Source organism: Callospermophilus lateralis, chromosome 6 (genome assembly GCF_048772815.1).
Source record: "Callospermophilus lateralis isolate mCalLat2 chromosome 6, mCalLat2.hap1, whole genome shotgun sequence".
Lineage (NCBI taxonomy): Eukaryota > Metazoa > Chordata > Mammalia > Rodentia > Sciuridae > Callospermophilus > Callospermophilus lateralis.
The window spans coordinates 25,576,955-25,600,747 of NC_135310.1; the positions used below are offsets into that span (position 1 = coordinate 25,576,955).

Consider the following 23,793-nt stretch of genomic DNA (forward strand, 5'->3'; position numbering starts at 1 on the left):
ATTATCTGACCCTAAAAAGGAAAAGAAATTCTGATGACAGATGCTGCTTTATGTCTTGAAGACATTCTGCTAAGTGAAATAATCAATTTATTGTCCCAAAGGACAAATACTGTACGATTCCACTTTTTGAGGTACCTAGAAGAGTCAAATTAATAGTGATCTAGAGTTGAGCAGCAGTTACCAGAGGTTCTTGGAAGGCGAGAATAGGGAGGTAGTGTTTAATGGGAATGGAGTTTCAGTTGAAGAAGATGGAAAACTTGTAGAGACGGATGGTACAATGTGAATACACTTAATGCTTCCGAACCGCACATTTAAAAATGATAAAATGGTAAATTTTGTCAAGTATATTCCACCACAGTTTTTAAAAAATTCTCCTTTATAGAGAAAGGGGCTGATAAACAAAGAGGCCACAAGGTCTCTTTGGAGAAGGTCTCCAAGGATCCTCTCCAAGGATTCTGCAATGACCTAACTCCAATTGTTAGCCCTTATCTGTCGGCTCTCTTCCTGCCAGATAAATGGCAGGATCATCACTGGGGCCCCCTAAAAAAGTGGGAAAACCTGTTTCCAGGGCACTGGGGACAGTTCAATAAGGCAAGAGAAGTAACATTTGCCAAGATTTCAAGCAACTGCTAACCCCTTAAAGAATAAATCTTCCTTCCTGTTGCTCCTTGACATTCCCAACTGCAGTCACTTTTTACTTTAAAAGTATAGAGACACACCCCAAACCTCCTATGGTAGAATGGTGCAAGATATTAGATCCAATTTACTTGAAATGATGTGTGTCATTTTTTTAAGAACAGTTATCTTTTTCTGCACTCCCATGCTTTCTGGTTCATGAGTCCTAGGTAAGACTAATTCCCACACCATGCCCCAAGCTGATGATACTCACGGTGACCGCAGAGCACTGCCTGACTGGTGGCCTCCCTTTCTGGAACACTGATGCTTGCCCTCATAAAAAGTGCCAGTTACTTACTATCATGTAACAGGAAAAGGCCCACAATTCTCTGAAATAGTTTGCACTGCTCAATCACAACTGGTAGCATTTTCTTACCTGAGTTCTTGTGTGTTTGATTTTAATTTGTACGGGGTCCTTTAGATCCTGGATAGTAATGTTTCCAATACTGCATGCCATCACATAACTCACTAAGGTTTTTCTTTGGGGTCCCACATCCTTTGGAAAAAAAAAAAAAATTGCGTGCCTTAGTCAGAAGTACACACTTTTATTTTGCTTCTGTGCTCCAAAATAAGCAAACTGTCAGCAATTTTTACACTTAAGATCTTCGACTCTAGAGCATCCTGTTTATAATGTAAAATTGCTGGCTTTCCTGAAGGAGCTGTGCTACTTCCCTTACCACAATAAATACATTGAGGGGGCATTATGAGCCAGTATAATAAGGCAGCATTCATAAAACTCCATTCGTGATCGGGGTAACTGATGTCAGCCAGTTCATATCTGAAACAATGCAAACCCATAAATAATATAAACTCATGAACAAGTGTGAAACAATTAGTTCATTTCCCTACTCTAGAAAACAGATGAAGTTTTTTTCCTTTAGAGAAGTATGAAGGAAATTTGGTGTGAAAAATAAAAAGCAATTCATCTTTTACATCCATGCCAAGAGCCTGGCCTGTTTACTAACCTATACCTAAATGTAGTTCCACTGGATGCAAGTCCCATGCAGAACTTTCACCTTCTTCTGTGCTGTCTACATGTCTACCTGCAGACTTCACTGCAGTGGAACCTGTCCTGCAACATGACTCAGACCAACAGGCTGTCTCTCCAGCCAGTTCTGTTTTATTTTCCTCCCTCGTGTGTTTCCTGTCAAATCTCCTAAATTTCTCTCCATACAACAGCTTATAAATCAGCTGTTTTGGAATAGCTGTAAAATGTCCTAAATTCCAAGCAAAATTCAGCATCCAAAATAGAGCTTTTTTTAATTTTATATAGTTATCACTATCAAAATGCTGGCTATTGGTTGGTGATACCAGACTTCTATTTAAAATGCATCCATACCTATATATTTGCCTATTATTCTAGGATAGATATAATATACATATATCTATGTATCTTATCTATTATGCTTATATGTATGTATGTATGTATACTGTAAATATGTATATACTTATATCTTGCCTATTATGTTAGTACTATGGAACTTACAGTATTTCATTCTGCTGTTAATTTATTTTAAAAAACCAAAAATATGTTTCCTAATAACAACTTTGATAGGGAGATGCCAAATGAGAAGGAAAAATGAAAAGACTCAAAAGAGTGACAGATACTTCTCACTCTAAGAACTCTCCTATATTACTCCTATGAACCAGACCCCTGACCTCCTGCTTTGTATCACTTTTTTTTTTTTTTTTGGTAAAGGGGATTGAAACCAGGAGTGCTACTTAACCAATGAGCCATGTCAAAAACCCTTTTTAAAATATTTTATTTAGAGACAGGATCTCACTGAATTGCTTAGGACCTTGCTAAGTTGCTGAGGCTGGCTTTGAACTCGTGACCTGCCTGCCTCAGGACTCTCAAGCCACTAGGATTACAGGCATTCACCACTGTGCCTAGCATCACTCACATTTTGTGATGTCTCCTGCGTATTTTAATATTGTTTTTAAAGTGACATCACTATAAACCTCAAATTACAATAATTTTAATAAATACAGTTGTATGCGTCTATAGTTATAGGAGCCTCAGGGTAAATCATGTTTTTAATAAGTGATATTTATATGAATTTCAAAAGTTTTATATACCTTGCACCTACAAGGTTCACAGGTAAAATTTTAAATTTTTGAAGCGATTTTCTATCAATGCTTCCATGGCATTTGTTTTTTAATCTGTAATCTACCTGGCCATTTCTCTCTGTGGCCATTTCTCTCTGTGTGATGCATAGAATGGATTTATTAAAAACAATTCTCCTGCCCTTGAGACATGATTTTCTCTTACACAGATCACACTGTTGGAATACTGTGGTATCCTGAATGTAACAGGTTTTAAGAAAAGCAGTGAAACTGCTGTATATGGGCTGTACTCTTAAAGGCAATCAGAGGTCACCAGCGTTTGCTGGCAGTGGACCTTCTAGTATCTAGAACTAAAGCCAATAAAAATGATAATATGTGCTCAGCACAATGCCACCCTACTCTGCGGATGTGTGAAAGTCAAAGGTCTCTTGAAATACTAATGGGAAAACTGATTAAAGCCAAGAATGCTGCTCATTATATAAACAGTGCTTCCTGCTGAATTGAAAAAAAGTCCTTTCCTTTGGTGCGCAATTTCTTTAATTCTGAAGGCCTACAGGACTGAGGAATGTAAAATATTTAACAAAGGGAATAATAAATAGTAGCTTCTTTAGTAACTCAATTTTTAATTCTATTATGCAACTTTTAGCCTATTTTTTGTTAATTTTAAAAACTGGAATAAACTTATCCTATTAATAAGCACATTATTTTCTACAATAAATTTTTAAACAATTGTATTAAAACCTTTTGTTTATAAAAAACATTTTTTATTTTGAAAAGAAAATAGATTAATTTTTCTAATACCTGCTGATGTATTTGGAAGAAATATGAACTTTAATTTTTATTTTTTAACAAAGAAACTTCAGTTGCCATTGAAAAATAATTATTTAATTAATGCTTACCTGGAAAAGTCCAGTTTTGTTGAAGAAAGTAAACTGTGCTCTTCTAACTAATACAGAATCTTCTTGACTTAAGTTTTCAAGTAAGTTTGGAGGCAAAATGACAGAAGCCAGTGGATCCACTTGTTCACTCTCAAAATCCATCTGTCACACACACATATTGGTGAACACAAGGACATAGTAAGGATACTTCACTCCACCCACTGACTAAGGAGAGAGAACAACTGCAAACACCTAGTTAGCTAGAGCCGGGGCTCCCTGGACCTCCACGGCAGCCTCTGCAGCTCCTGGATAAACCCCCATAGACATCTAGAGTCTCAATCAAGGTTTACAATGCCCGACAAAGAAGAAAACACACTGACTCTGACTAAGGAAACCTGAAATCTACAAACTGGTCAATATTGACCTGTATGAGGATTAGATCTAGCCTATCAGATTTTGAGTTGTTTTTAAAACACTTAGTGAAAGAGACTGAAGTTAACTTGTTGGAGTACAGAAACTGAATTATCTCTGTCAAGAGGCCACAGCTGAAATTTTCCGAACACTCTCAGATATCATTTGTACTGAAACCATAGCTCAAGCTACAGAGTGCTTTCTGAGTTTTCACTCAGTGTGGAAAAAAAAAAAAAAAAGTTTTCCTTGAACCCTGGCTCCAGACTTTTTTCTATTTTTAGTGTAGTCTATTTCTATAGCTAAACAACTATTATGCTCCATGTAGACATTTTGCCAGGTAAAGAACTAGGCTGCATTTATTCTGTTTGTTCTTGCGGCAAGCGTTTTGGGGCACATAAGAACCACTTGAAATTATTTGCTGAAGTGTGACTTTAACATGTCCAAGAGGCTCTCTGTTAATGTGGCCCCAGCTCACTTGTCCAGTCTCAGTGTCACCTGCTATTTACAGACTTTTCTGTCATTATTTCTTGAAGTGTGATCCTCAGGCCAGCAGCACTGGTAATATTCAGGAACTTGCTCAACAGTGCAAATTTAAGGATCTGACCTAGGACCTATCCCATTAGAAGCTCTTGGGGTAAGGTCTAGCAATTGGTTTTAATAAGTTCTCCAGGAGATTCTAATGTTCAGTTTAAGAATTACTGGTAAAAAGGTTTTCACTTTCCAGAGTCCTTAATAGACCTCTTTCCTCTCAATGGATTGATTCTTGGTGCCCCAATATGGCAGCCCCAACTCATGTTTCAACACCTGGCTCCATGTCACCTCTCATAGATGATGACCTCTTATTGTCCAGCTATGAAGGGGCACCTTCTGCCTGCTTCCACAATACTTGTAGCTGCTGGCAGAATTAAACTTAGCCAATATTAAGACCAGCTTGCCACCTCTTGGGCATACATGTCCTTGAAGTAACAACTGTTAAAGTGGTCAGCAAGTTTGTATCTAATTAACTAATTAAAATTAGAGAAAACTGTGGTTTATTACCTGGAAATATGATTCATTATTGCTGGGAAGACCAATGCTAAAATTTGAAATTGCATTCGTCTCTGGGTTCAGGGACGATATTCCAAGAGCCAAATTCCGAGTCGCAATATTCACATGCGGGGTGCTACTAAGGTCTATCTTAAAGGCCAATTCATCAATTGTTTTTAAAGCCCTAAAGAAATGACAACGATGTCACTGTTAAGTACACAATGTTTTAGATACCTGATCACATGTCTTGATGCATGGCAAAATACAAACTACCTAAAATTATCTTAAATTTTCTGATAATAACTTAAATATCCACAAAGTTACCCCAAACCATAATAATATCAGTTAAAACATAGAATCACAGTGACAGATTCATCCTCAAGAGAAATATCTTCTTTAAGGGAAACCAACAATTAAATTATCCTGAACAAGTATTGTCTTTCGTTTGTTTTGGCCTCTCTTTGCTCATAAGAAAAATACCCTCCCCACTTTATAACTTAGAAAGAATCAAAGAAAACAATATGATGTGAAAATATTTGTAATTTATTATTTGAAATAAATTAACTTGGAGAATACCTTTCAATGAATATAAAATTTTCATTAAAGAAATGTGGTTGAAAAGAAGGGAACAGAAAATAATTAAACACCTTAATATTAACATATTAAGTGAAATTATTGGATACAAACTGGGTTCTATAAAAATAGGTCCATTTTCACCTGCCTTAGGCATTTTCACTTTAAAAGGCAAACAATCACATAGCTGTGGCAGTTTATGCCCAGTTCACAGGACAGTAGACTTACATTGACCAAGTAATAGCCCTCAGATAAGTAATCTTTCAGGAATTTTCAAATAGACAAGTGATATGGTGATTTACATATACTGTTTGATAACAACTCTAATCATTTCGTAAATTATCTCTCTTAAAAGAAAAAAAAAAAAGAGAGAGAACTTTTTGAAGTTCCCTTTATGAATGACCTTGGGGACTGTCTATGCATCTTCCAGAGATTTTTAATTACGAAGGCAGGCCACAAAGTCCTCAGATAGGTTTGAAATTATACAAAAACACATTTATTCAATAAATTTTACTCTTCAAGAAAAAAAGAGAGAGGTACTTACTCAGAAGAAGATTCAAGCAAGTCACTATCTGAACTGCTTAAGATATTAGAAAATATATTCATTAGAGTCGAGCCGAGTGTTAAATCAATGTTTTCTTCACTATTCACAATTCTTTTGACCAGTTCTACAATGTTGGTGATATTGGCTGAGGTTAAGTTCTGGGCATCAGCAGTTAAATTTAAAATCTGATTAGCAACTTCATTTACTTCCTCTAAAACAAACAAAAACAAAAAAAGGCTAAAGAAACAATATAGAAAATTTTACTGCACATTTCATTTTAAGCATGTCCAGGGATCCAAAGCATGGTATGATATTTTACTTTATAGCTGAAGCAGGGTTCCTGTGTGTACTCCCTTATGATTGTCTTCACAGGATAACAATACAATATTTATACACAGACTAATTTCTGTCTTTAGTAAGACAAAAAGACATAAGCAACTCTAAGAGACCAGTGTTCACATATTGTTCTACAAGAAATGCTCCAGAATCTCTGAATAAGCACGTTTGCTGTTTGACAATACAACAAAACACTAATAGTAGTAATTGTGTGTGTTTGGGGGGGTGTATTTATGCATGTGTATGTGTGTGTGTGTGTGTGTGTGTGTGTATACACACACATATATATTATATCTACACATATATATTTTAAAGTCTTCTCTAAAATTTCTTCACCATTTTAGTCTTATAGAATAAATAGAATATAAAGTTAGAATGAGAGAAGCATGTACTTTCTACCTAAAGAAAAACAGTCATATGCCTAATTTTTAGTATTAAAACAGTAGCACACAGAAGAACATGTCTGAAGAGGGTGAAAGCCATGAGGCATAAGGTCATTTCATTTTGGGAACGGAACAGAAGTCGCTCACTTACTTGTACAGTTGGATAAATCGAGGGGCCCCCACTCGGCTAACGAAGTGTTGGAAGGATTGCGGTAACTACGAAACAACAACAAAAAAGATATTTCAAATATCTGACAGAAATGAGAAGACAGCTTATGATATTAGTTAATAAGCTCTAGAATTTGTTTTGATATCTAGGTAAGTTCCATCTGAAAATAAAGCTGTAATATGTTGAAATAAAGTGCATACTAAAAATCCTTTACTGGAAGAAATGAGTAGCCTACATCACAGAATCAAAATACAAGCCATATCCTGTATCCCAACCTAGAATACACTGGTCAAGTACTGCTTTAAGAACTTTATAGATACATTTTGATTTTGATTTCACATAACTCTGGAAATCCATCTTTTACAGATGAGGAAATGGACTTAGGGAAGCCAAAGGAAATCAAGGAATTTCCCAAGGTCTCCAGCCAGAAAGAGGTCAGGCTACATTTTAAATTCCAGTTCTTCGATCTCTAAAGCCTTCTCCTTTCAACCAAGTGTCAAACACAGCAGTTGTCACACTTAGGCAGTTTCTGTTTCTGAAATACCTCCAAGGAAGCTCTAACCGGGAGTGGGGTAGAGGGTGAAGAACTAGATTTGAGACTAGCAGTTGGATGAATCCCTACAATTATCTTGTTTCTCGAGTTTTTTGTTAGACATTCAGGGAAACTTCATATTCTGACAGTCTGTATCAGCAGACTGCTAAGCCTGGATCTTGTCTATTCCCTCTTTGCTACTTCTCTTCAAACAGTTAAAAAGTCTTGGGATTTTTAATTGCATGTTCCACGGCTACAAGCTGGCTAGGGTCAGCTATACACAAGGTGCCTGCCCTGGAACCACCCTCTGTTTTCCAAGTTCCTAGATCTTTCTTTAGACATGTCTTGAGTTTGTTGCTGGGAGAAAAATGCTGCCTTTCTGGGCAACCTGCTAACCTTATCTCTACCCCCCTGACCCAGAAGAGCACAATTTAGGCACATACAGAGATTCCTGCCCTTTTTCCCAATCAACAGTACTGCTGAGCAGTACATGTACCCTGGGAATATGGATTGCATGGAGCTTGGTTGGTACAACTCAATGAAAATATTACCATATCCGTGTAACAGAAAAGCCAGGCTTGTCTGGACATGGATGGGTGTACTCAGAAGGTGGGATAGCTGGCCAGTAAAAGCCTGTGGGTTCCTCCACCGCAGCACAAATACCTGAAAGAAATGAGAATGAGCACGAGAAAGATCAGTCCATCCTTTGATGTTAAAGGTGCATGATGAAAACCAAATACAATCCTGGTAATTAGGAATGCATTTCATGTAATGATAAAATACTAGGGTTTTATGTTCAGAAACTGTAAAAAAATTATAAATAAGGAAGAATACACATATAATACATTTCAGACACAGAAATTATTGCATATTATAAAACCATCCAATAAAGTACGTATACACATAAATAGGTAATATACATGTAAATTATCATAAATTAGTAACATAAGTTTTATTCAAAAAATAAATACTACAGAAAATGAGAGTAAACCTGAAAGATTCAAAATGTAATGACCTTTGTTAAAGTGGAAAGCTTATAGTGCATTGATGGTTTCATCATTGAGTTGTGAACATATTTTATAAATATTAAAATTAGCTTCTCTGCTAATAATCTACTGCCAGGAAGCTTACTGGAAGAATGGTAAGAAGGTGTCTATGAGCACTGTCCCTGGTTTTACCCTCACTTCTTCATTGTCAAACACTTCACTTTTTACATGAAAAGAATCACGATATAAATGATTCAGATGTTATTTCTTTAAAAAATCAAAGTAATAGCAATGTATCAATAACTACAATAAAACTTATATTTCAATGCTTAAAATCAGCAAGTTATACTGGAGTTCTGGGAACTGGTATCATAGTCACCAACTGAAAATTCAAGTAACTTTCCCACTGTGGCCTGGGCTTTAAAATGACCAGTTTTAGTTTTGTTGTTGTTGTTGTTTTGCATTTGAGCATTTGATGGAAATTTTTCTCTACAGACCCACTTGCAGAGAAACTATAAAATTTAAATTAAATGCTATAAATTAAATATCCAAATATGCAGAGAGGGTTTTCTGTGATTCTCCAGCCTCTGAGAATGGATGGAGCTGGCCCCCAGGGTCCCTCAGTCATTTATTAACTGACATTTGTCACATTACTTCTTTGTGGAGATTCCAGTGTGTGAAAGGGCAGCTGCTGTGGTCTCCCCACACTAAGGAGCCCTGTTTGGTAGGAAGCGTTTCTCCACAGTGGCTCAGAAAGTGGTCTATCATCATCACCACCATCATTACCATCATTATCATTCTATGTTGACATGGTAGAGATGGGAAGTTCCTCATAAAGATAGAGAGGGCTTTATTCCCCTGTGATTCTGGCCTCAGGCATAAGCACCCTCTTAGAGCCAAGGAGTTCCCACTTCCCTGCTTAGACTCTGAGTGCACATCCTGGAAAGCATCATTTTTCTCTTCTCCTGATTTCTATATAGTACTTAATCACAGCAGTGCTGTAGTCATACAATAATATTAGAACAATTACTTTTGTCATCTATATTTTTTAACAATTCCTTTTAAAAATTCCCATCAATAGGGTTGGGTTGTGGCTCATAGAGTGCTTGCCTAGCACATGAAAGACTCTGGGTTCGATCCTGAGCACCACATAAAAATAAATAAATAAAGGCATTGTGCCCAACTACAACTGAAAAATAAATATGTTAAAAAAATTCCCATCAAGTTTCATTTAATTTTTCATCTACTCAACAAATATTCAAGTGCTGAGAAATATTTTGGGTTTTGAGGGAAGACAGAAGTAAAGGTATTTTAAAATGAAGATGTGGTCTCCTTCTAGAGGAGATGACTATTTGAAGAAGATACACATTCAAGAACATGAACAAGACTCATAGGAGACAACGGTCTTCTAACAGGTATGATACTCTGGGTGTCCAGACAGCATGAAAAGGAAGCTCAAGGAGGTGGTGATGTACGTTTACACATGATGAGATCAGAAATATCTTCACAAAAGAGGTGACTTTGGGACTGCCTTTAAAAACAGGCAGGTGATCATAGAGTGGACAGTGAGAGAATGTGAGCACAAATGTAGAGAGGAGTTGTACGTGAGTGTGACATATTAAACAGTACAAGCAGCACCACAGTCTAGGTCCAGGACAACACCTGGATTTCTGGCCTATCTGTGGAAGACAGTGGTGTCATTACTGGAGACAGGGAACACAAGACAGAGAGATGCTTTATAATAAAAAACTTCCCTTTGCAAGATCTACCTGCTTACGAGTTCTCATATGTTCAGAGACACACTCTTTCTTTAATCCCTAAAGTCAATGACAGACAAGTTATTCTGGCATTTTGCTCATATTCTTAGTCTTTTCACAGTGTGTCCCTAAGATAAATATAAACTCTCATATTCTTGGTTTCCGTACACTCATAGGTATTGAGCTGATCAGTGGATTCCTAAGTACTGAGCTGACCAGTAGATTCACAGGTACTGAGCTGACTATTTGTTAGACGAAGTCACTCATTTGTAATGATCTCCAATATAATAAATTTCATCATCAGAAAAAAATATCTTTACACAGACAATAACACGTAAAGGAAGAGTCTCAGTTAAACATGAATATATAGTCACATAAAACAGTAAGCAGTTGAAGTCACTTACCCAGTTGCCTCACATTCACCGTGTAGAGCCTCAGGCCCTCATTCAGGGACTCGTTATTTTTTAAAAGTTTCTGTTGAATGGTTTTTCCTTCTAAGTTGGCATTATTGGTAGCATTGTAAACTAGAAGGGCCCAAATCATCAATCTAGGAAAACAGTGCAGATAAAATTATCGTTGGCTGGTTGTTTTTTGGTGCAAAAAACAGAATATGTGGATACAATGACCATGAAATGTCAAGACTGAGATGACTAGCCACTGTGCTCTCAGGCTTTCCCTGATGATGCATGAATTATAACATTAAAATATTTCAATATGAATGGATGTTATTTTACATGTGTATTTATATCACTTCATTTCTTTTCAGAGATATTTTAATATTTATCTGTAATACTATTTTGTAACATACACATAAGAAAGAAATAGCGTGGTTAATTCTACCCTACTGCTTTAAGGGAAAAAATAAGGTCTTTAAATAAAAATTCATATTTCAAATAGAAAATTAGAATTTTCCATCTCCATGAAGCATTCTCACATGCTTCATGTGGTGAAAATTTATGAAACATATGCTCCAGATATACTCTATGGTTAGCCAGCATATCACTGTAGATGGTTTTAGAGTATCTGACCTTGAAATTTTTAAAAAGAAAATCTCTCTAATGGAAGCAAAAGATGGATCCTTGCTTTGTCAAAACTTTCAATTTTACAATTTAAAATAACAAAGTCCTTTTCGGTTCAGGCATAACCACAGCTATAATCAACACCAGACATCAAAACTATTCATTCAACATTGAGATAAATTAAATGAGATTAGTATGTCAGGTAAATGAGAAATATTTTCCCTTGTATATGAAAGCTCTGGGTTGGCAACAGAATTTCATCTTGGTCATATTCTACAATGAATAAATAAGACACAAGGTATTATATTACCAAGTTTGCCAAAGACAAACCAGAAGTTTGCTTTTTAAAATAACTATGGAATGTGCAGTACAGAGACAGCGGCATATTTTGTTCATAAAATTCTGTGAAAATAAATAAAAATTAAATAGACTACTAATATATTTGTGGTGCTAAAAAATAAGAAATTAAATATTTTCTGTTCAAGGTTTGGTGAAATTAAATAGCTCTATGCCCTTTCCCCATATCTGTGCTATTCTCAAGGACAAAGTATTGTACTAATCTTACAATTTACTCTGAAAAGATATTTATTTCTAAAATGACCTACTACCCAACGCTCATATACAGGTCATATTTCAGAATGAGGTGAACATAGATGTGAATAATAATAGTGAATAATGCTATATCAGTAATTTTTTGAAACGGCCTATGAAAAAAAATTGATTATATTATTGTTTGAAGATATGCTTTGCCACTCCAGTCGCTGAGAACCTACAGGTGGGAATGTGACATTTAACTTCTCTTGAATACTGAGAACATCTTTAGCACAATGTATCCGGGGGAGTATTGAATACCCAAACTCAGCAATTTAAGAATAAGCACACATTTTCACAGGTCTTATCTGGGTTGTTTTCCTCTCTCTCCTCCTGAAAACTGAACCAATTTTATGGTTCTACACAGTCAAGTTCTATCTGTTGTCACCATCAACCATTCTTCATTCAAATAGAACAGCCTCTGTGGCTTTGGTTTCCTGCCTGTCTAGGTGATAGAGTATGATAGCATTATCTGAAGCTATAATGACACAATGACTTTGAAAGGGAACGTTTAGAAAAAAGAATGTGTGTGAAACTACTATTGCAGTTCAAGGAAAAACAATGAGAGATTATAAAACCTCAGCAATGAGCATATACAAACTTTAGAGAATGGGAAAAAGCCGGGATTGGGAGTGGGGCATGTGCTACCGGGATAATTACAGCAATGCCAAAATTCATACCAAAGGAAACCTAGACAGTATTTTCCCACGTACACTGTCTTAGTTCATTCTCCCTATCATTTTGTGTGAAATTATTCATTGGTTTGACAGATAGAAACTGAGGTTTTATGTCCGTTAACTCTTCTAGGCAAGAGTTTCTGAGGTGTGGACATACTGGTGAGGGATGATTTTAGTATCAGGTCACAGAAGAACCACAGTAAGCTAAAAAGGGAAAGCTGACTTCTTGTCCCAATTGCTAAACAAAACGCTCAGCAAAAGGATCCAGAGTGCTGCTGGGTCCACTCCTGAAGTCCCACTGTGATCCAGCAGGCAGGCTTGGAAGAGATCGTTTGGCTAAGTAAAGGGGAAAAGTTCTATCACTTATAATATTGAATTATATTACTCATTTTCAGATCCTAAAGGACAAAGAACATGTCAGAAAATAAAAACAATTTTCCCTAATCAAATGACTTAATCTTGTCTATTGAATATATACAGAAATGATGAGTTTCAATATACCAGTAACTTTAAAAACATTTGTTTTTCTAATGTTAAATAGAAATATACAAGAAGAAAGTTCTCTGGTCAATTCTAACATGAAACTTGATTTTAATCTCTAAGACTATATCACTTGAAAAGAAGCACAGTTGAGCATCATAGTTGTATAGCCAAAACGTCAAAAAAATCAACCAGGCTTATGAGAACTTTTGCTCTTCAATTGATTTTTAAAAAATTCTATGGGGATGCAATATACTAATTGGATCTAATTTTTTTCTCATTTGGAGTTTTCAATTTTATAGCAATATGAACAGGTGGTCCTTATATGTCAACAGGTTATGTATGTATGGTTGACACATATATTAAATTACTTGGGTGGTTAAGTCATGCTCCTAATATGTTTAAAAATAGAGACTTTAGAAAATGAGTTCATGGCTTTAAATGCTAAAAATATTTTGTACATATCATTCATATTATTAGATGTGATCATATAAACTTAGCATTTTAAAAGCTTTTTGTGTGCATGCCTTTGTGTGTGTGTATATATGTATCTCTGTGTGTGTGTGTGTGTGTGTGTTTCTTTATGTATGGAATCCATGGCTTCACCCACAGTAGGCCAGAGCTCTATCATGGAGCCACACATCAGTCGTAACAGAGCCATTTCTTTGAGGTTCTCTTTGCATTTTCAAATAAGAGGTAATGGTTTATCATAAATAAGCTGTAAGTACTAAAAATCATAATTCATCCATGTTAAATGCTCTACTTTCAAATTATTTTTCATCAGACTTACATTTTTACCATTTGTTTTATTATGGTTTTAAATATAAGAAAAAATAGTGTGCATCAATGGCAAAGTTAAATGTACTGAGTGATAGAATTTTTTTCTCCTATCTCATTATTTTCATTTCTCAGACAATCAAAGCAATGAACAGGAGAAAGGTTACACCTTCCAGAAGTTGTAGTCAGTGTTACCTTTGATCATTCACAATGCTTCTTTTGACTTTAATCTTGTCCTCTCCTGTGCTCAGGTGAAAACTATAAATACAAATACACATAATCAGCATCAATCTCATCCACCATATCATCAACAACAAAACTGGGGGAGGAGACAGGAGGAAGTAGAACAGATTTTCTAAGTACTTCCAAATATGTGTTCTGAGGTTCTAGATTCTTCTGTAAACCCAGGCAACTGTGTGCTCTTGCATTTTAGAAGAAAAAAAGAATTGGAGATGTTCTGAGAAGGAACCTACTTTAGTGTGTTGAATAATATACATTCTGAATTTACTGACAACTGACTGCTTTTTTGTGTTATTGTGTCTCTTAGGTCAGACGAATGTATGTTTCAGAATTGCAAAATATACTTCCGAAAACTAGTTTCAGCTATAAAACCATGAAAATAAGGCACAGAGGAGAATATATGGACAATACGATTTTCTAGGAATTTACTGGAATATTTAATAAAAAAAATAGTGAAAGGGCATTTTGAAATGCTAGGTTGCAAACTGTAGATGTCTTATTTTGTTAAAAAAAAATTCTCCAAACTGAGGTGTTTGCAAACTAGGGGACACTCTATGTGATCCACCGGAGGGTGAGAAGAAACTAACAGAACTAGTGTGTGTATTTAATTATCCTTTTAATTTCTGACTTATTAGAATAGATATTTATTTACATATATCTGTGTATATATATGTATATATGTGTATGTGCATATACACACACGAATACATATGCACATAATTTTGGTAAATTTAGAGAATTTTTTTCTCAAATAATTCAGACATTTACCTGATGTTAACCACATAAACAGTGTAGTTCCAATTCTGGAAGGTTGAATTGAGCTGAAAAACACAAAAGGCTAAGTTAGGGTAACTCTTTAGAAAAATGAATTCAATTTCTTCCCTCCCCAAAGATAAGCTGTATGTATAAGATCCTGGGAAAATCACAGAAAGGTAGAGAAGTGAAAGAAAAAGGTAAGAGATACCAGATGACTGTTCCCCTGAGTCTTGATAAATGCTCTTTCTTTCAGTCCTCACAATATATCCACCCCCACCACACCCCACCACCTTATTTATGAAAAAAAATGGAGTTCTACAGAGATGACAGAGTTTGCCCAGGGTCACCCAACTATGAAGTGGCAGATCCCACACTGGAACATTCAAGTTTTCTTTAGCCCATATTGTGATACGAAGTGTACTACAAAAACACCTTTCTTTTCATTCATTTAATAATCACTGAGGTACAACAGAACATGTTTTCTAATAACTAACACCTCAAGAATATTAGTAATAAGACAAATTACAAATTAATATAAATCTTTTAAAACAATAAAATATGTTCAACATTATTGGAACTAAACTAATTTCATGTGGTTATTTAATAGTCTTAATGGAGCTCAGTACAAGATTTTTGATTGAAAGCAAGGATTCCCTTCAACATGAACAACAAGCTTTGGTGATGTGGCATCCACTACAACTGCAAAACAGGATTTATCTACCAACATGAGGTTTTCCTACTTACATAACACTTCCCAAGGGGTTTTTAAGTCTTGTTTCATATATACACCAGACTTCCTTATAAGCATTTCTAAAATTGAATGAAATTTTAGAAAATACTGGCAAAAAGTACTTAATCATTTTAAATTATAAATAGTAATACAGGTTGAATGTCACTTATCCTGCCAGAAGTATCTCAGATTTCATACATATTTCAATTTTGGAATATTTTCAGGCTTCACTAATTTCATAATCACAAAGGCATACTTTAGATTTTGAATTTTTCAGACACTCAACCTATAATATGACTTGTGGAAAAAATTTGTATAATCATCATAAAGCATCTGCTTTTGGTAGCTTATATCTTAAGCCAAGCTGTCCAGTAAAAAGCTTAGCTTCAGATGAGTATGATGTTACCAAACCATGCATGAAGTAAATGTAAAATTATACTTTGTCTAGCACAAACTTTCCAGTGAATGCTTTCAGGATTAATAACATTGCCAGTTGCTTGAGAATGAAAATAAGAAATTTTACATTTTGAAATCATGCTGACTTTAAACAAAATATAAAGAACAATGCTGTGCCCAGTGTGGTGGCACACACCTTTAATCCTAGTGGCTCAGGAGGCTGAGAGAGGAAGATCAGGAGTTCAAAGCCAGCCTCAGCAAAAGTGAGGCACTAAGCAACTCAGTGAAACCCTGTCTCTAAATAAACTATGAAGTAGGGCTGGGGATGTGGCTCAATGATTGAGTACCCCTGAGTTCAATCCCTGGTACCCAAAAAGAAAGAAAGAAAGAAAAAAGAACAATGCTGAAAGAAAATGGAATGCAAGTATGTACTCTATTTTGTGGAGCCTGCTCTCCATTTAAAAATTAAATGCAACTCTTAAGGTTGAATTAGTTAGGATGTTAATGAGTCATTCCAGAAAAGTTAACAGTGGCCTTTTCTTTAACTTCTATTAAAGAATTTCACTTTCCCCACCAATTTTGTAACAGAATTGTTAATTACATACTATTATTTCCTATGGTCAATTTGTCTTAAAGAGTATTGTCTTTAAAAATAAGTCCATTTTCTATCAGTTATTCTCCAAATGTACACTGTGTGTATGTCTGTGCATATGTATTTTTTCACCATTACCTCTCAATTGTTGTTTTAACTATTTTTGCTATCAATAGCATTTATCAGACACCTAGTACATAAGAAAATCCATTTTCTTACTTCAGAATATATATGTTAATGATTCTATCCATACAAAGGGCTAAAGTTTGAACTGTACTGCATTATGTAGAAAAAGAAGCACCAAGTCTCACAGCATAGAATCCATGAAAAATGAAATTTCTGAGTATGGAAAAGAGAAAAATTGAAAAAATAGGCTCTGTTTGCAAGAGAGATAAGAAACTACTAAAATTTTGAAAATTTGAAACTTTCAAATTGTCCATCAGTAGGATATTGGTTAAATACATTATATCCTAAGTGCGCATCAACAGAAAACTTGTTAAATAAATAACTAGACAATCACATAATTAAACATACACTGTTTAGAAACATTCTCCAATACTAACCCTGGCAACCACAAAAATTATTATAGTGTATAATGGTACTTAAACTCTATTATTTTTAGTGTAAAAATGAAGGAAGATAAGACTTTATAGTGTTATTTTCTTTTATGTCTACAAAGAGCTCTAGAGAGCATTCCAAAATCTAATGGTGATTCCAAGCAGAGGGGTCTCCAGGCGGAGGAGTGGCAAGAAGAGGTGAACAATTTCATGATACGTCATCATGTAAGTTTTGGTTTTGACTAAACAGTCAAATAAAAAAATAAGAAATCTATTTTTTAAAACTTAGCTGAAAACATATAAAGCTAATCATAATTAATGATACCTACCAAAACCTACTGATGTGCTAACTTCTTTTATTTAGGAAATTTATAGTCTGTAGGCTCAGTTTCATGGCCTTTATTCATTATGCATAAGCATATCTTGCTTATTACATCTATTAATATATCTATAATGAACAGTATCTGTGTTTTAGTATGATCTGTGGATTCAGTTACCCAGAATCTTTTTCAAATTTCCAGAAGTTAAAGGTTTAAAACAAACAAGAAATTTTTCAGGTTCACTTACCCATTCTGCCACCTTGCTCTGTACCTTGACCTCAGGGTGACGAAGGATATTTTGAATCACTATGGATATTCTATATATAATTCCATCTGCCCATTGGAAATAGGGTTAATCCATTAATTATATTTTATAGTCATATGAAACAATGTTAATCACATAATTTCATACAAGTTCAAAGAAACGCTTGTTATGGAGTCATAGAAAATTTATGAAATATTTTGAGGTTACATTTACTGTTCTTTTGCAACTTCTTAAAAATAAATATCAGTTTGCTCTTACAGAGGATTCATTGCTCCCAAATCATCTCTAGAATAGGACCTTTACCAGGCTTGCATGTTTATTCAGAATTTTTAGCTTATAGATTTCTGGTACACACCATCCATAAAATGATAATTTGATTTATCAAAGCAAGAAATCACATTTTGTACACTATAAAGAATAATCAAGAATCTGGGATGTGACAGTTGAATGAGATGATGGACAGATAGCTTAAAAACATCAGGCACACACATATTTGCTGCCCTTAAATTCTTCTCACTTCCTGCTAATCTCTCTCCCCAGTAAAACATTGACATCTACAAAACTATTGGATTGGATTTCACCAGGATTTTCATTAAAACTCTTAAATATAGTCATCATGCCAAGTAGAGAGAGAAAAAAAGAGTATTTGCAGGCAGGCAGACTTTTAATTGTTCTAACTTCTTTAAAAAGAAAATCATATAGTGAAAAGGGACATGGTTTTTCCTTTAGGGGCAATCTTTAAAGTAGTCTGATTTTTATTTTTTTTTCCTATGAAGAATTGAACTCACCAGCAAGAGATTGCTAAATCTCTCTTGCTTGTACTATAGGACGCTTGACCCAAAGAATCTAATGAGGAAAATATTATTTTAAAATATGGTGTGTTATAGACAGAAAGAAAAGTTTTTGAATAATTTTGTCCATACCTTTCTTCATGCTTTGTTTAGTTAAGAGTCTCAAGTAAAATATGCATAGAAAATACAGAAATGTATAATTAAAACAATGTTGAGGAAGACATTTAATGAAAATTGTGGAAAGGCAGTAGAAAAAAATATATGTATGCTTCTGAAAACTCCCAAATCTACCAAAATGCAAATTCCAGTCCTAATAGTTAAGGAATGTCTTTCCAGTAAAGAAGTCAGTTTCACACTAAATAATATGAACTACCATTCCTGGATATAATAATGTAAATATATACCACTGGGATAAGGCAAAAAAAGTGAGTTTAATTTATGCAAATGGAGTTATTTCAACTTCTAAAACTCATCAGGTATTTTAATGAGGTATTTTAATGGTCTTGATTTTGTATTTTTTTAAAAATATGTTCTAAATGAAAAAATACCCAAGAAGGAAAATTACAATAAATGACAACAATTTAAACAACAACAACAACAAAAAAAAAAACCCTTTTATAGTGTAGATCCATCATCTCAAATCATGAACATTCTGATAGGAAATTCAAGTTGCAAAGGTCCAAGAGATCCTAGGGATCCCAGGTGAAAGTTCACCAAGGTTTGGAGAGTATCTAAAAAACTACCACTAGATGGAGCCCTGAAGCACTTTTTTTTTTTTTTTTTTTTTTTTTTTTGGTAATGCTTTCCCTCAGAAAAATATTGCAAAATACTAAAAATCAATGTTTTTAACCACTAACGTTTTTGAAAATTTATGGAATCATCCAAATTTTTCAGGTGTCTTCTTTAAGTTTTAAAGGCAGCTCCAGTTTTTTCAGTACATTTATTTACAAATGAGAGACATCCAGTATCATAAGCAGCCAAGAGAGTTCTCTTCCTAGTTATATTGCCTACAGCCAATATAATTAGTTAATATACCAAATAGCCTAGCATCTTATGGTACATTTTCTCTTCTTCTATGGACAATTATCAGGCTGTCCCTCTTCTGAAGCCTCAAGATTACATATTTTGCAAACTTAGCTAAAAACTACTTGGCAGAATCTATTACTTTTTAAAAATTTTTGAAGACTCAATGAGAAATCATGAAGCATGTCCAAGGGTGAAGCATCAAAGAAAAGAAAATGTTCAACAAAGGGCTGGTGACAATGGTTCTGGATTACAGCAAATCAGTTGGCTTCAACAGTGACACTGGAAGAAATGCAGCCAAGACACGGCTGCAGGCCCTCCCACGTCGTCATAGCTCCTCTGCTCCCACGGACACAGCAACTTGCTTGTGAGTCAACATAACAGTCAATACAAATCTTCACGTGTTCCAGAGGCTTCAAAAGATGCACAGATTATCCTAATAATGCCACACAGGCCAGTAAAACTTCTCATAGACATCTCTTGAAAAAAATTAAAAATATATCCACTTTCCAATTAGATAAGTCTTCCAGTCACACAGAACATGAAGGTGGAAATTATTGCAGATTATTACAGATGTGGTATCAAAATGGTATTTCTTTTTGCAGGTTTCTCACCAATTAAACTTTCTTTTATTTTTTTGTTGCTGTTGCTTCATAACATTTTTAGAGTTTTTTGGAGGATAGAGAAATGACACTGGTATATCTAATTTTTCCTCAAGATTGTGAAATATACATTTGAAATGATGGATTTGAAAACATTTGAAAAGATGTTAAAATCCAAACCAAATGTTTACATTTGAGACTATGTCATTGAATTAGTGATGAAGCAGTTATAATGTATCAATGGCATTTATAATATGACTGGCATCATGCAGAGCCTACAGTTTCTTCAAAATATCTGGCATATAAAGCTAGAGCAATTATTGGAGCCAGGTAAATGTACTATGAGTGAATTTGTGATCTGAATAGCTAAACATATGTGAGACCCTGGAAGGGGAACACAGCAATTTGTATTTGTAAATTAGATTTTTAAAACAGTAATAAGAACTAAGAGTTAATTTCTTACTTGGGCTGTTTGTGAGAACTTCACAAAAGTTTACTGTCCAGTGTCACTATAATACGGTTTCAAGTATAGAAGATAGGATTTTTAATGGAAATTATTAGTCTAGGAGTTTTCTTTTGGAAAAAGCAGAAAGGTTCTTTATTTGTAGGAACACTGAGATTATCCTTAATATTCTGAAATACCAGTTTTTGTAAAAAGTATCTTAAATGCTTTCTTAGTGCAATCTGAGGTATCAGACAAAAGTCCTACTGAAAATAACAAAACAGTTTTGCACAGAAAAACTTGAACATTTTACAAAGGTCAGGAAAACAAATTTTAATTGCTATATTATGGACATGTATCTGATTATCTCCTCCCTGCACTGGCAGACTCAGTAATAACTGATCCACTCAGTAATAACTGATCCACTGAAGTTAAAAGGAATGTAAGGTGATAACAGATTTGACATTTGTGTCTATCTTATTTACCGTGAACAAAATGGGACCTTCTAATATATGAGATTATAAACCTGAGAATGTTTACTCTATCCATTTCCCAAAGAATAAGAAATTGTTGATAGTATGTGAATAGTCTTAGATAGTCCAGCACATAACACTGAATGTCATTTATTCACTAGGGAAAAAAAATCTCTTTCAATTGTTTCAAATTTGATTACATCAAAGAAAAAAATCTTACTTGCATACTGTCTGTTTCTTATACTTTGCTACTTTTCCTTTTTAAAAAGATAATGAGGACGTGAGGCTCTGAGATGTGAGAAGCCAACAGAATGCAGAAAAAATTCAGAAACAATATTCACTTTATACTTCTTATTTTCACTTCTCTTTTATATATATAAAATACTATTATATTTTATAATAATGAAATTTATTTTCTCATGTAAATGCAAATGTTTAAGTAAAAATGCAGGTCAATTTAAGAAATAAACATATGAGGTATCATAGGAGGTTTAAGGATATGATAAGTATCATTAAGATGGTGAACAAATTTGAGCACACAATTTTAAGACTAGTTCCTCCACATGGGTTTTGAATATTTTAAAATGCTGATTTAATTTTGATCGAGAATCCTCTGAATTAGATTCTTTTTCATTAATGTGGTCAAGATAAACCATTTTAACTGATTCCAACATTTGCCTGCTTTGTTGAAACTCCAGTGAAGGTTATGACGCAAAGAGAGATGGGCCAAACAAGGCTCTCTTCAAGAATGTCAGAAGTTGACATGATTGAGTGAGTACAGCACCACTCCACCAAGCCGAGGACTCTGAAGCTCCATATAAATGTTCTTAGGCAGTAGAGGATGTGCCAGTCCTGGAGGGAGAATGCCACAGAGGCTCTTTGTATGCTCATACAAAGAGTGAAATACTTAGTTAGAATTATAATATTCCCATCTGCTGGCAGGGCTCCATGTGAAATATGCTCTGGAAACTTCAGCGGCTGCTGCTTTCTTGGGGCTGGCTGGAATTTGTGCTCCATCATAAATCTCCTTGGTATAACTAGCAGAACAACCATAAACACTTCCCTGAATCGATGTCTTTATAACCCTAATGAAATTTATATCTATGTTTCATGTAAAATATTCCATACTTCCAACTTAAATGTCCTTACAAAGGAAGTTGATGTAACCTCAGAAGGCAAAAATCAAAAAAATGAACAATGAACGATGTGGGTTTCTTTGCTCTGGTTTTTTGTCCCTTGTGACATATTACAGATGTCTTGGCCTCACAAGCGAATGAACTAGGGTTTAGGAAATCCCAGTGTTTCTAAGATCTCATAGTTGAGAATATTAGTATGTTTGAGGCAATGGTGTGGTCACCTGATTGGAATTTCTCTTTAAGAAAAACTGAAATTGCAAACTCCAAATTGCAAAAATTCTATGTACGGGTAGCAGGTCAAATAATAACTCAATTCACCTGGTGTTTCCTCTGCTCACACTTTACCTTACTATAACTACTATATTTGAAAATTATAAATAATATCAATAGAAAAGTAAATATGGAGAAAAAAGACAATAAATATTGGGAGTTACTTGAATCTTCATTATTAAAAAACTTAAAGGGACTAAAAGAGTAGCTTGATGGTACAATGCTTGGCTAGTATGTGCAAAGCCCTGGGTTTCATCCCCAGCACATTCACGCACACACACATACACACACAAAAATAAATAAATAAATAAAAACAAGAACTATGATTTAGTAGATATATACTCATATTCTAACCAATATTCATCAACAATAAAAATATAGAGCAAAGTATAACCATGGAAATTGATTCAAGTGTCACAAATGTTTGAATATAAAGTTGATTTCAATGAAAAAGTAAATTTCTAAAATTACTTAGTATTTTTTAATTTTCAAATCCATCTTCCTGAAGAGAATGAGCTGACTAAATAAACATCATGGAAAAATTAGCTTTTCTTTCTCAGATCTCTATTATATTGCAAATTAATTCCTTTTAATTAAAGCTTTTTCTCTTAAAATTTCCTTTGGAAAAAACTTTGGCTAAAAGTGTAGAAGAGGAGTATGGAAATTAACTCATTCCACTGGTTATAACAATGGGAGCTTGAGAGACATAAGTGATATTTATTTTTCTAGTCTTGAAAATGTACAGTATACCAATTGCCTCCAATAACAGAAATTTTGTTGGAACATCAGATTTCTCCACCCTTATAATACATTCTTTATTTTGTTAGACATCCGCAAATATAAAACATAATGATTTCTTACCATTCATTTGATTATCGACTGTATTAGTAACAGGCATGTTAGTGGTGACAGTGGGTGGTGTAGTACTAGCAGAGTTTACAGTAGCTGGTGATAAAGATGAGAAAGATGTAATTTTGCAAGGAGCACATAACAGTTAATATGGATGAGCAATCTAAATTAATGCATGAAAACACATAGAATAGGAATGGAAACCATTTCTTGGCACCGATACAACAGATGCAAGGTTATAATGCAGAAAATGAAGTGATGCTTTCTATGGTCCATCAAGAATCAATTCACATGGCTTGTGGCCATACTGCACAAGGGACTGGAGAAAAGGTATTTATAGTTTAGACCCAGGTGTGCCATCAACAGATTGGCAATCAAACAACAAACAGATCAGCAAACCTTTCCATAACTCAGTCCCCTGAATTCATTAAAGGAAAAATTATAGAAGGCATTCTGTGCAGATTACACCT

The 23,793-nt window shown here is 34.5% G+C and overlaps 1 protein-coding gene across 3 annotated transcripts in view; it reads right to left on the reverse strand.

Moving 5' to 3' along the window:
• Adgrg6 (adhesion G protein-coupled receptor G6) overlaps positions 1-23,793 on the reverse strand; it is a 126,018-nt gene that overhangs the window by 31,385 nt on the left and 70,840 nt on the right. For 2 of the 3 annotated variants that reach the window (XM_077109544.1, XM_077109546.1), the window contains exons 5-14: positions 17,720-17,805; positions 14,890-14,942; positions 14,077-14,139; positions 10,742-10,884; positions 8,146-8,257; positions 7,045-7,109; positions 6,175-6,385; positions 5,070-5,241; positions 3,642-3,782; positions 1,052-1,171 (exon numbers count right to left, since the gene is read on the reverse strand). In XM_077109544.1, the coding sequence (XP_076965659.1) occupies positions 1,052-1,171; positions 3,642-3,782; positions 5,070-5,241; positions 6,175-6,385; positions 7,045-7,109; positions 8,146-8,257; positions 10,742-10,884; positions 14,077-14,139; positions 14,890-14,942; positions 17,720-17,805 (1,166 nt within the window). Of the gene's footprint in view, positions 1-1,051; positions 1,172-3,641; positions 3,783-5,069; positions 5,242-6,174; positions 6,386-7,044; positions 7,110-8,145; positions 8,258-10,741; positions 10,885-14,076; positions 14,140-14,889; positions 14,943-17,719; positions 17,806-23,335; positions 23,420-23,793 lie in introns of all 3 variants that reach the window. The other variant, XM_077109545.1, reaches the window with a different exon arrangement.